This window comes from Haliotis rufescens, unplaced genomic scaffold (assembly GCF_023055435.1).
Source record: "Haliotis rufescens isolate VD_foot unplaced genomic scaffold, xgHalRufe1.0.p SCAF_2, whole genome shotgun sequence".
NCBI classification, from domain to species: domain Eukaryota; kingdom Metazoa; phylum Mollusca; class Gastropoda; order Lepetellida; family Haliotidae; genus Haliotis; species Haliotis rufescens.
In genome coordinates, this window is record NW_025963890.1 from 4,458,734 (window position 1) to 4,473,362 (window position 14,629).

At 43.6% G+C, this 14,629-nt stretch overlaps 1 protein-coding gene across 1 annotated transcript; it reads left to right on the forward strand.

The window, feature by feature from the left end:
* Positions 1 to 3,599: 3,599 nt before the first annotated feature.
* LOC124112760 (trypsin-3-like) lies at positions 3,600 to 12,621 on the forward strand. Its single transcript, XM_046472891.2, has 6 exons — positions 3,600 to 3,778; positions 6,599 to 6,776; positions 7,740 to 7,873; positions 9,017 to 9,172; positions 10,550 to 10,719; positions 12,310 to 12,621. Exons 1-6 carry the CDS (start codon positions 3,712 to 3,714, stop codon positions 12,508 to 12,510), a joined length of 906 nt encoding a protein of 301 aa, XP_046328847.1. The 5' UTR covers positions 3,600 to 3,711; the 3' UTR covers positions 12,511 to 12,621.
* The last annotated feature ends 2,008 nt before the right edge of the window (positions 12,622 to 14,629 follow it).

Sequence of the window (14,629 nt, forward strand, 5' to 3'; positions counted from 1 at the left end):
TATTCTGTCCCTGATCTTCATGTCAGTAGTAAGAATAACTATACTATACTATACTATACTATACTATACTATAATACTATACTATACTATACTATACTATTATACTATACTATACTATACTATACTATACTATACTATACTATACTATACTTAAATGTTGCAGGGGTAGTCGGATAGCTAGTGGTAAAAGCGTTCGCTCGTCACGCCGAAGACCCGGGTTCAATTCCCGACATGGGTACAATGTCTGAAGCTCATTTCTGGTGTCCCCCGCCGTGACATTGCTGGAATATTGCTAAAAGCGGCGTAAAACCAAACTCACTCACTAAACTTATATTGCGTGCTTTGTTCGTATTATGATAATTTTGTCTCTTCCTACACAGATAATTCAGGCTCCTTTATCTTGTTGGTTCATTATGGGAACAGATTTTCATTTTCATATTTATGTTCATGAAATAATTAATTGCATGATTATTATAAAAAAATAAACGAAAAGAATACCTACATATTGCGTAACAAAGACCATTAGACACATTAGCGATTAGTCATGAGTGCCTAATATCTAGAGAGATTTTGAATGTTAATAAACAACATTTGTATAATTGATGTACATTTCATACACTCATGTATATGTACGTCACAAACACGACTAATTATTTCACAATGTCAGCAATTACGCCAATTATTGAATAAGCATGAGACTGCAAAAGATTGATGAAGACCATACTCCCCATTAAATGTCGTGATCTACATAATGACTGGTACAGCTATTTGCGCCACCTGTATTAATGCATACTGTGTCGCCAAAAAGGTTACAGCTTTCTTTTTATGTTTTATACATCATTCCTCCCAACGCCAGAGTGATGAGTCAATTACACTGATGCCTTGATGTCGGCTGAAGCTCATGTCCAATGAAACATCGCCCCTTCATCACGTGACGCATAATTTATGTCTACCTTGACAGATACATAGCGGCCATTACTGTATAGAAACGTGTGCTCCATGCTATTGTCATGCGACACTTGATATATGGGTGTAGCGGTAGGAAAGCAGGAAGGATCGACTCCTGAATGAAACAAATCAAAATTTCACATCGTATTCAGGAAATCTCCTGCGATTTTTTCTGTTAATCACGTGACACAGTCCACACTCCTTACAACATAGCTTACACTCCGTACCAGACGCGTGTAGACTTTGACAAAACATTCTTTTCGTTAAATTTATCAGAAAGCTTGTAGGCTGTCGTGACTTGATGTGGCGCTTGATGCACGTTGATGGTCAGGATGTACGTGCGCCAAGCTCCACATGAAGTAACCATGCTCTTTGCCATTTCATGGGAGCCATAAACGAGTGTTAGATCTATGCATAGATATTCAGAGTGACAAAACTCTCTCTTCAAGACTGTATAAAAAGGGGGATGACTTCAACTTTCCAGTAGCCAACTTTCCCTGTGTGTTTTATTCCATCAGCTATGGTGTCTAGATTTGACCTTTTTTGAGGTGCAATCGAGCATGCTGTTTCGTCAACGATTTCAAAGAGCGTTATACGACTCTTGGTCAAAGTACTTTGATCAAGGTTACAACATTCAAGGCCTCAGTAATGTGTTATATTCCATCAGCTGCAGCCCTTGGTGTCTACATTTGACAATTTTTAGGTGCAATCGAGTATTCACTTTCTATGAAGATTCCAAAGAGCATCATACCACTTTTGTTCAAAAGTTACTAGATCAAGGTTACAACATTCAAGGCATCAGTAAAGCTTTCAAAATGTTTTATGGATGACATGTGGAGGATATTTCCAAATTTGAAGCGTCAGTGATAATATTGGTGTCCGATGCAATTCCTTAGTTTGACTTGGTCACTATTTAACAGTGAATTATAAGTCCATGCTCATGATACAGTCGAAGTAGTACAATCGGTTTTGCTTTTAATAGAGATATCTTGTTACTAGGGAAAGGGTTATGATGCTTTTAGTTATCAATCGCTTGTTTGTGATAGAACGTACATGGTGACGGGGCCAATAGGACGTATAAAGCCTTGAAGGACATTCGTGTACATGTTTCGTCTGTGGTTTAGTTATTCTAATTAAGGGGTTACCGAATTACTTAAAGCACAATAGGTAACTAATGTGACAATATATTATTTTCTGAGTTTTTAATGATTTTAATTATTGCAGTTGAAAATATTAACAAGTTAATTTCGTAGCAGTGGCCGGGGTCGACTACATGTATTAGAAATTGTAGGATGCTGTTTCTTGTCCCGCTGGCGACACGGATGCCAACAAACTTTGAAATCACGTCTGTCAGAATATAATAGAGAACCGTTAATTAAGTGAAATGTCAATTTAAGGGTATGTAGGCATAATTAACAACCAACTATTTAGAAAATAGTGGATCTTCTGAACGATAGAATGTCGTCATTCATTTTAAAATCAGTTAGTTATACATGTACCCTTACACCAATAACATTTCCGAATGTATAAAATGTTTAATATGTCTCTTGCTCAGCAAGCCTAAACCTACCCATCTCAAAATCAGAAATTAAAAGTGTAAACAAACAAAAAATAACCAAAAAATGGCAAAATCAATATCAAAACTCAAATAGCCAAATCACAAAAGTGCTCAGAAAACCACTAGCCAAACCTAAAATCCTACACCCCTCTAAAAAGATTGACAGATTAATTACAAAACTCCAAACAGGACACACGAACCTAAATAACCACCTAAAAAAACTTAAAAGACACACCACAGACAACTGCCCCCACTGCAAACAACCCGAAACCACAGAACACGCACTCATCCACTGCACTCACTACCAAACACACAGAACCACACTACAAACCACCCTCAATCTAAATAAGGTTCCTACTCTAGATGAAATACTAAACCCTCAAAATAAACTAGAAAACTTCAAGGCCCTAGGCGTATTCCTAATCAAAACAGACCTAACTGAGCGCATCTAAAAACTAATTAATCTACCAATCCAAAATCCAATAAACATACAAACACCCCTTAGTTCCCTCCTCCACCCACCTCGGCATTAATTCCAAATTTAAAAATTCGATATAAGCAACCCCTAAAAGCCCCCTCTTGGGTTGCACACAACACTTTCACCCTTTTCGGAATACACTAAATGGTCCGGACAGGCCCGTGTGCGAAATACGCTACAGTCGGAAAGCGCACGTTAAATCTCCTATATCAGTCAGTCAGTCTTGCTCAGCATATGTTTCCTACATATTCCGATGCCTTCCTGACCTCCCGCCTCTCATGTACGTACATCTGATGGAAACCATCTTTAAAATTACCGTTACCTTTCAAACTTTCATTTTGCTTCCATCTTTTGTTTCTGATGTATAGTTGTTTATTGGTTTGTCACGTGGCTTGGATATATTATATTTTGTCATGATGTGCTTTGTTGAAATAATCTAGAAGTATCATTATCACCATAATGCTGCTATTATTATTCTAAGTGGACAATTACGCTTTTTAGATCTGACACTGAAGTCAAAAGTTATGAGAAAATGCGAACAATAATTGGCGAGTAATTATGTGCTATAATCAAGGCTCAACAAGCCATTTATGAAATTATTTAGAAATATATTAGTATTCAGTCTTTGCTAATGCTTGTCTTCATTGACAATAACGATGCAGTGTAATCTGCATCTCCGATAACTCACAATACACATTTCAGTATTTTGAATTTACGGACTTCAAAAATGGAATTTCGAAATTTCGTGTTGACTGCTGCTGTCTTTCTCACTGCGGTGACGTCATGTATAGCAGGTACGTATACTACTCCACCTTCTATAAGGACCCGTGAAGATCCGGGGTAGAATAGGTCTTCAGCAACCCATGCTTGCCGTAAAAGGCGACTATGCTTGTCGTAAGAGGCTAACGGGATCGGGTGGTCAGGCTCGCTGACTTGGTTGATGCACGTCATCGATCCAAATTGCGTGGATCGAGTCTCATGATGTCAATCACTGGACTGTCTGGTCCAGACTCGATTATGTACAGACCGCCGTCATATAGCTGGAATATTGCTGAGTGCGGCGTTAAACAACAAGCAACCGACCAACAAACCAACCTTCTATACTCGTAAGTTGTTTAAGAACTGAATAATGATTATCGTACATCACGTGCTAATAATGACCACGACAGTATTAAATATCTCTTCCAACTAAAAATCTGTCTTTGCTAAAATATGCTTGTCACTCCCGTTGGAAACTGAATCTAGTAGATTTGAAATGGGATGATATTTACTGTTTAGCTTGTGAAACATGTAGTATTGAAGATGAATAGAATTTCTTTATTTTGATAACTTGTAATTGCTACCAACCACATGAGTGAGCTCAATCCCGTTGTATTAAAAAAATACTCACATTTCATATGTCACCGTCACCATCAACACGATGCAACACAGAAGGTAGCAATGCGGTGGCACGTGGTCCCTGCGTCGACCGATGCGGTGTCCTTACGCTGTTGCTGTCATTTCCGTGACGAACCCGTTGCACAAATACACAGTGCGCAAGTAACGGTCGTCCTGTGGCATCGTCGCGCATCGTCTGCCTGATCTTGCACTTTCCTGTACACTGCCTCTTACTGTTTGTTTGTTGTTAACACAACCAAAAGGTATATCACTATTATACGATGATTAGACCAGCTGTTGAGCAACGCATTCTGTACGAAAGGCATGCCCAGGATAAGAACTGTAGCCAGCAACAATGGTGAGAACTGATAGGGTTCGAATTCGCTCCTTGGCCGCAGTGCATGACTTTGTGTCCAGACGATGTGTCACATTGACGAGTACACGTTTTGTTTGTTGTTTAACGCCGCACTCAGCAATATTCCAGCTATATGACGACGGTCTGTAAATAATCGAGTCTGGACCAGAGAAACCAGTGACTGACATCATGAACATCGATCCACGCGTTGGGATCGATGACATGCATCAACCAAGTCAGAGAGCCTGAGCACTGTTTGACACCGCTCTGAAAAGTATTTTAGTTATAGCACTGTCTGTCGTCAGGTTGTTGTCGAAGAAAGCCGGAAGTGATGCAAATCTAAGGCTTAACCATTTTGGTAACACCCACAAGCATGGGTATGGTGATGATAAGCCTAGAAACACAATCAGGACGATAGACCATAGTTTTCTTGCACGCCTAGAGGACACATAGCGAATTCATCGATTTGAGTGCCTGGGTGGTTTTTTACGCAGCCTTGAACAGCCTGTATGCTTGAAGAGGTGTGAAAACACGAAGTGATGAATATGTTTGGGCTGGAATTCGAACACTAGAAAGTGCCAATGCGACAACGCGACATATTTGGCTTCCGAAAAATGTCGCGGTGTCGCATTGTCGCCCTTTGATAAAAATCTAAAATATCATCCAAAGCGCGACAGTGTATGGTGGCCAAGAGAGGACATCGCTCTCTCGCCTTCAATTACGGCCGCGATAAAGCGATAAAGCGTGACGAAAAAGGGATAGCATGAGACGAGAATGCGATGTGTATTTGGTCTTTCGTCTCGTGTTATCGCTTTCTCGTATCGTTGTATCGCTTTATCGTATCCTTGTATCGCTTTCTCGCTCTATTGCCTCGTTCTATCGCTTTCTCGTCTCGTGCAATTGCTTTTTCGTCTCGTGCTATCGCTTTCTCGTCTTGTGTTATCGCTTTCTCCTCTCGTGCTATCGCTTTCTCGTCTGGTGTTATCACTTTATCGCTTTCTCGTGGCCGTAATTGAAGGCGAGAAAGCGATGTCCCCTTTCGGCCACCATAAAATTGCGACAATTTGGACATGTTTTGCTTGTTTTTGGAACAAACAAACAAGCAAACAAATGTAAAGGCGACAACGCGAGTATGTCTCTTCTAGGATTCCATATATATCACTACAACTTGATCTAGTGTACAGCGTTATCGCGATGCCCCACTGAATATAATGAGCGTAGCGCAGTGGTGGTAGTTACTCCTAACAGCGTCTAGCTGTCAAAGTGTACACAGTTCATAAGGGAAAAATAAACAGTGGCTGATTCCTCACATGGTGACCTTATTACAACTAAAATCTTTATTAAAATGACACAGTGTTAAAAGTATTCGACACTGCATAAGATACACTTTCTTAAGTAAAGAAAATATGTATAAAAAAACAAGGAAAAATGAACCAATACCAATACAACGAAAAACCACAGAAAACCACCACCAATTCATCATGAAAAATGAAGGTGTACGTAAGGCTGAAAAATGGGTTTGAGATGAAGAAAATGGTAACAACAAATACCATACACATACAAGCGAACCGGTGAAGATCCGGGGTAGAACAGGTCTTCAGCAACCCAAAAGGCGAGTCGGACTATGATTGTCGTAAGAGGCGACTAACGGGATCGGGTGGTCAGGCTCGCTGACGTGGCTGATGCATGTCATTGATCCCAATTGCGTTGATCGATGTTCATGATGTCAATCACTGGATTGTCTGGTCCAGACTCATTTATTTACAGACCGCCGTCATATAGCTGGAATATTGCTGAGTGCGGCGTTAAACAACAAATAATCAAACACGTACAAGCGAATCACCTCCATGATTCAATGATATTTCTTAAACGGTCTCTTCAGTCTCCTTACAGCGACGCGTGATTGGCGGCGAGCTGACGTCCAAGGGAGACTACCCTTTCCTTGTGTCCCTGTGGTACATGAAGGAGAATGGCTTCACGAATAACACCAAGATGCACCACGTGTGTGGGGGTGCTCTGATAGCGCCGAGTTGGGTGCTGACTGCTGCGCACTGCTTTGAGTAAGTAGCCTTCCATACACATATATACAATGTACAAGGCAGTGTTTGTGTGTTTGTTTATTGTTTAACGCCGCACTCAGCAATATACCAGTTATGACGGCGGCCTGTAAATAATCGAGTCTTGACCGGGAATCCAGTGGTTGACATCGTGAGCATCGATCAAGGCAATTGGGAAACGATGACTTGCACCAAGTCGGTGATCCTGATCACAGTGTCACACAGTGCTCTGGTGTTGTTAGATATTGATGTGACGAAGTTGTGAGTGAGTGAGTGAGTTGGGTTTAACGCCACTTTTAACAGTATTCCAGTTATATCACGGCGTGTCAGCTTAATGTGGGAGGAAAGCCCGAAGTGATGCAGGTCTCAGACGTTTACCACTTCGGTGAAACCCACGAGCACGGGTATGGTGCTGACAAACCTAGAAACATAATTGGGGCGAACCGGGATTCGAACCCACAATCATAGGTTTCTGGCGCGCCCAAGGGACGCAACCCTGCACAGCGAATCGCGGGACCTTAGACGACTGGGCCACCCGTGCCCCCTGACGAAGTTGTGGAAAATAGTCTGAAGTGTGGCGCTATATTAACTTTCCTCTCGCCGCACAGTGGTCTGGTGTTGTCGGATATTGACGTGACGAAGTTGTGGAAAATAGTTGTAGTGTGACGCTATGGTTGTCTTTATCACCTAACACAGCGCTCAGGTGTTGGCGTGTATTGATGTGAGGCAGCTGTGAAAACTAGTCTGTAGTGTGACGCTTTGGTGGTCTTTATCTCCTAACACAGTGCTCAGGTGTTGGCGTGTATTGATGTGAAGCAGCTGTGAAAACTAGTCTGTAGTGTGACGCTATGGGTGTCTTTATCTCCTGGCACAGTGCTCAGGTGTTGGCGTGTATTGATGTGAAGCAGCTGTGAAAATTAGTCTGTAGTGTGACACTATAATGGCTTCAGCTTTCTTCCAACACAGTGCTCGGGTATTGAAGGGTATTGACGTGAAGGAATCGTGGAAGGTAGTTGCCGGGAAATTCAACCAGTTGGCCGATGAAGACTCGGACCAGTTCCGTACCATCACTGAGATCCATACGTACCAGGGCTGGAACAGTGGGTATACGTGAACTAATAACATTGCTTACATAGTACGTCTACAGACAAGCTGTGAATAGTCGCATAACCGTTGTTTAAGAACGATATGTTGCATATCTCAATCAGTATTCAACGTAAATCTAATGAGTGAGTGAGTGAGTGAGTTGGGGTTAACACCGCTTTTAACACGAGCACGGGTATGGTGCTGACAAACCTAGAAACATAATCAGGGCGAACCGGGATTCGAACCTACAATGATAGGTTTCTGGCGTGCCCAAGGGACGCAACTCTGCACAGCGAATCGCGGCGCCTTCGACGACTGGGCCACCAGTGCCCCCTCGTAAATCTAATGATTATTAATAATTGATTATACGTGTATATAATATGTGTCCATTATAAAGGATTATGTATTAATGTATACAACACTTCATTATTAAAACATTTATGGACATGGGTCAAGGTTGGGGGTATGTTTAATCTTGCCACTTTGAAGCCCTACGTTATGTATACATGTACTATGTGGGTGAGGAAGTCGGGTGGTGGGGTAGCCTAGTGGTTAAAGCGTCGAAGACGTTCGATTCCCCAATTGCGCAAAATGTGAGAAGCCCATTTCTGGTGTCCCCCGCCGTGATATTGCTGGGACATTGCTAAAACCGGCGTAAACTGATAATCATTCACTGTGGGTGAAGGAAAGGTAAAACCCGAGGGGTGTGAGGATGGTGTGAGGGTGGTGTGAGGATGGTGTGAGGGTGGTTGGAATAGCGCGAAGTCCGAAGGCTCTCCGTTTCCCAGGGTTCACTCTTTCCACCAAAGCCGAGGAGAAGCGTTGTTTGTCTTTGACTTAAATAACTTCGTAACAAGTTTGATAAATGTTTGTTTAATATTACGAGCGTATGTACGGAAGTGCGTTACGACAGCCTAAAGCAACGCCCGTAAAATGTAGCTGGCCAGAAAATACCAGCAAAATACCTCTCAATAAACCACTTTTCTGAAGCAGTTCGGTGGTGTAATGGTTTAAGTGCCTGACTTCATATCCATGTGAAAAACTTCTTTGTTTTTGATGTCAGAACCTTGGTCGTTTGATAAACTACATACTCATCCAAGAAATGGTCACCATCCCTGATATGTTTTTTTTATAAATAACTCGTGTTCTTGCTTCAGTTAAAAAACTTCTCGGAGACGCTGCCTTGTTGAAACTGAACGAACCGGTAGATTTATCCCGGGAAGATGTTGCTGTCATCAGCCCGGATACTGCCCCATCGTGCGCCGTGGCTGGAGCTGATTGTTATGTCGTGGGGTGGGGACAAATAGCTGAGAGTGAGTATATTGGTGGCATTGGACCGACACCACATGTACCGTGGCGAGAGTTGATGGATATGGCGTGGGGTGGGGCCAAGCGGCTGAGGGTGGCTAGAGCTGACTGTTATGTTGTGGGGTGTGGACAAGTGGCTGAGGGTTGCCGGAGCTGATTGTTATGTTGTGGGGTGGGGGCAAGGGGCTGATGGGGGCCGGACCTCATTGTTATGTTGTGGGGTGGGGCCAAGTGGCTGAGAGTGGCCGGACCTGATTGTTATGTTGTGGGGTGGAGCCAAGTGGCTGAGGGTGGCTGGAGCTGATTGTTATGTTGTGGGGTGGGGGCAAGGGGCTGAGGTTGGCTGGAGCTGATATGTTGTGGAGTGGGGCCAAGTGGTTGAGGGTGGCTGGAGCTGATTGTTATATTGTGGGGTGGGGCCAATGGGCTGAGGGTGGCTTGAAATGATTGTTATGTTGTGGGATGGAGCCAAGTGGCTGAGGGTGGCTGGAGCTGATTGTTATGCTGTGGGGTGGGGGCCAAGTGGCTGAGGGTGGCTGGAGCTGATTGTTATGCTGTGGGGTTGGGCCAAGTGGCTGAGGGTGGCTGGAAATGATTGTTATGTTGTTGGGTGGAGCCAAGTGGCTGAGGATGGCCGGACCTGATTGTTATGTTGTGGGGTGGAGCCAAGTGGCTGATCATGAGGGTGGCTGGAGCTGATTGTTATGCTGTGGGGTGGGGCCAAGTGGCTGAGGGTGGCTGGAGCTGATATGCTGTGGGGTGGGGCCAAGTGGCTGAGGGTGGCTGGAGCTGATTGTTATGTTGTGAGGTGGGGGCCAAGTGGCTGAGGGTGGCTGGAGCTGATATGTTGTGGAGTGGGGCCAAGTGGTTGAGGGGGGCTGGAACTGATTGTTATGTTGTGGGGTGGGGTCAAGTGGATGAGAGTGGCTGGAGCTGATTGTTATGTCGTGGGGTGTGGACAAATAGCTGAGGGTGGCTGGAGCTGATTGTTATGTCGTGGGGTGGGGCCAAGTGGCTGAGGGTGGCTAGAGCTGATTGTTATGTCCCGGGGTGTGGACAAATAGCTGAGGGTGGCTGGAACTGATTGTTATGTCGTCGGGTGGGGCCAAGTGGCTGAGGTTGGTTGGAACTGATTGTTATTTCGTGGGATGTGGACAAATAGCTGAGGTGAGTGTATTGATCGCATGGGACCGACAACACAAGCACCGTGGCTGGAGCTGATTTTTATGTTGTGGGTTGGGGCCAAGTGGTTGAGGGGACCGGAGCTTCTGGTTATGTTGTTGGGTAGGGCCAATTGCCCGAGGGTGAGTATATTGATGGCATGGGACCGACAACACGTGCACCGTGACTGGCTTAAACTGACCTTGCTTCCGTGTCTTCAGAACCCTATGGCTACGGCATGTATATCCCGGTGGTGGCGGACATGCCGGTGGTGGACACAGAGACGTGCGTAGAGGCTATGAAGCCAGAAAACGTCGACAACCGCAACGTCACCATCGACGACAGCCTGATATGTGCCGGCCACGTTGAGGGAGACGTAGACGCTTGTTCTGTGAGTATATGAGTATGGTCGGACTTATTTAAGAATTAAAGTTTGCACTACCCCCATGTGTTGTGTATCGAAGTTTAGTTTTGCCCTGAACTGTTATAGTTATAACTTTATTACACTACACATGGGGGTATATCAAACTTTTTTACTTTTCTAAGATTCCAAATTTAAGGCTTATCTTAATATGTTTTATTGGAGGTGGGTTCAAAATCAAATAGCGGTGCCGTAAATTGAAAATCCACGAACAGTGCTAACTGACGGGCTGTTGAAACTAATATGGTTAAAACACCCTATCGTTAAGACACAAAGTATACGTTTTTATTACTTATGTAATAAAACACCACCAAAATGGTCAGATTATGGATTATAAATGAGTCACATTGTATTATCCGTTCAGTGTGTGATTATCCATAATCTCATGCAATAAGTATGATTTACATTTTTAAGTTTTTATATTAATGTGCTTCATTTCAGTCACATGACGTGAAAATTCCATAAATGCATTGTTGAGCCGAGCTAACACATGTAAACATAGCGATGTTCTGTGTCGCTGATTACAGTGAGTTGATGTGTGTTCTGTCGCCAAAGTTTCAACTTTGTCCCACCACTAATGTTAGCACACTGCAAGCCATGAAATAGTGGGCTCCCGAGTCGGTTTCAGCAGCGTACATGATCCGTGACGACGTGAATCGCCGGCCTGGGGCGTGATACGGCGTCGACGTTGGACGAACAAGGCGAGATAAAAGCGACAGTGGTCGTTTCGCTTGACTGCATGTTCCCGAGGCAAGGGAGTTGACTGACTATAAAAGTCCACCAACCCTTATCGAAATAGGCTGGAATTTCCCGGCTCGATCGTAGCGCCACCAGTGGCTAGTAAGAGTTATGACATTGTCCCTTCTATGTCCCTCCTATTGACCAATCCAATCCCACGTCTCATATCATTTACAATTGCTTCAAACAAAATGGCGGCGCCCGGTCAAAACGATCTGGTCGATAATCAAGATCTATCGTGTAATAAAACAGGTCTTACTTCGAGAAATGCATCATTTGATCACCTTGATTAAAAGCATGAAAAGACTTGCAAAATATCGGACGACGCCCAGTTATAGGCACAAATGCTTTGCAAATCCTTCAGTCGAGCGAAATCTCCATGTTGTTTGCGAACATGTTGTCTAGTTCGCATACCGATTTTGACTGGACTATGCATAGACTCGCCAAAATGTAACTCCGGAACTCAGTCAATGAAAAACTTTCTTTCTCGTGTTTAAACTAAAAACAAATTCAAGAACCACCCAAAACAACAAAATCCTGGTGATTTTGAAAATGAGTTCGGATGAAAAATAATCTTTTCATGACCTTAAATCGAACATTACAACCAAAAGCGGGTTTTGCTCTAATGAAAAACGAGGGCGGTCGGGTAGCCTAGTGGTTAAAGCGTTCGCTCGTCACGCCGAATCCCCACAATGGTATAATGTGTGAAGCCCATTTCTGGTGTCCCCCGCCGTGATATTGCTGAAATATTGCTTAAGGCGACCTAAAACCAAACTCACTCACTCACTCTACTAAAAACCAAGCACGTGTTGTCTATTTCAGGGCGACTCCGGAGGACCTCTGGTGTGCGTGTGCGATGTCGTCGAGGTCGTCAGTGGTATCGTCTCTCACGGTCACGGCTGCGCCAGGGAAAATCTTTATGGAATCTACACTCGAGTGTCCCTTCTAAAGGACTGGATTGATGACGTTATTAGGGGCAAAGACAATACTGGCCAGCCTCAAACGGAAAAGATTCAGTTATAAGACGATACAGTAAACTACGAGCTAATCAGCAATTTCCTGACATCTACGTTTATTAACTTATTCTTGATGTATTCCAAATATGTATGAGTAAAGGATCTAGTTCTGAGAAAATAAGTATGCTTTCTGATATCGCTATCTGATGCCAATTCTCATCAACGCGTACATGCTGTATAAACGATTGTGTTTCCATTTTTAACGGTAAAAGAGTAAGAATGAGTGAGTGAGTTGGGGTTAACGCCGGTTTTAAACAGTATTCCAGTTATATCGCGGCGTGTCAGCTTAATGTGGGAGGAAAGCCCGAAGTGATGCAGGTCTCAGACGTTTACCACTTCGGTGAAACCCACGAGCACGGGTATGGTGCTGACAAACCTAGAAACATAATTGGGGCGAACCGGGATTCGAACCCACATTCATAGGTTTCTGGCGTGCCTAAGGGACGCAACTCTGCACAGCGAATCGCAGCGCCTTAGACGACTGGGCCACCAGTGCCCCCTAAAAGAGTAAGAAAAATTGTGACATTCCTGATGATCGTTTTGAACATAAATACCTAAATATAAGGATATATTACTTTCTTATGATGCCATTTTACCCTGCCAGGACAAATAGAAAAGTAATGAACAGAAGTGGATATATTTTGTCTGTATTATGCACTGATAGTTGCAATGAGATGACCTATACATATATCACATATGTTCACAGTGTCAGTCCTGCTGTAACTGAATACCCTATTTAATAATTTATGAGATATAAAACAAACAGACGAATGTAAAAGTGTGGCTAACTAACGGTGTGTGTTATCAGCTTCTTGCCAACCACACATCCTGTACAACATGCTCGGGTAAAACGGAAGTACAATCAGGTAAAACGGAAGTACCATTGGCTGTTGGGATTACAATCTGTTGTGCAATTAATGTAAACAAATGGTATGCAAGACTGGACCATTGTCACTGAGGCTGCTCACAGACACTGCTAGCAAGTGAGTTTACTGACAATGGTTACGTGTTATCACATTATTGTTGTGTACGGTTATTATACAATCAAGACGAGTGAGTGAGTTGGGTTTAACGCCGCTTTTAACAGTATTCCAGTCATATCACGGCGTGTCAGCTTAATGTGGGAGGAAAGCCCGAAGTGATGCAGGTCTCAGACGTTTACCACTTCGGTGAAACCCACGAGCACGGGTATGGTGCTGACAAACCTAGAAACATAATTGGGGCGAACCGGGATTCGAACCCACAATCAGAGGTTTCTGGCGTGCCCAAGGGACGCAACTCTGCACAGCGAATCGCGGCGCCTTAGACGACTGGGCCACCCGTGCCCCCCACAATCAAGACGAAGGTTAAATCTGTCCTGTAACGAGTCAGGTGGTTATTATTGATCAGCGTTGCAAGTCGGCAAGCATCGACCTGGCCTCTCTGATGGAAATCGCTGTGGTTTGATTCAGTTGTGTGGAAACCACACCGGGGTTACATATTTAACACAACACCCTTCGTGTTACCGAGAACAACTTCTTTATCACATGATACGACTTTCAGGGTTCGCCTCAACATAAATTACTGAAATAACACAGGTGTAGTTGAAATACAGGCAATTATGTTTATGCTCACCGAAGGATCACATTCATAATATATAGTATTTGCGATATGGAAACACACGATACGGAAACACACTCGGCTTAAAATATCCCTGTGTCAGTTTCACATGTCAAACTAATATTTAAGTCATGCCTGAGGCTGGAAATAGGCACCTGGCTGTGGACCATAGTCTTCCTTCCATCAGCTGTCTGATACTTGAATAAATGTTATATGACATGACTACAAAGGAAAAGACAAAATCAGTAACTACATGCACTTGAATGAAAATGAGAGTGAGCGGACTGTCTCAGTTGTGTAGTGGATAGAGCGTCTGCCAGGAGAAAGAAAGGTCGTGGGTTCGATTATTGGCAGAGTCATACGAAAATATGTTAGAGATGTTACTTGTTGTTACCCTGCATGGCGCTTTAGACCTGCACGGCGTTCGAGAAGTACCTTAAACGAGACGATAAACCCCAATTACCTCACCTCATCACTTCAAAGTGAGATGTGTTAACGTCACAGCCATCAAGCTATGTCACAGCAGC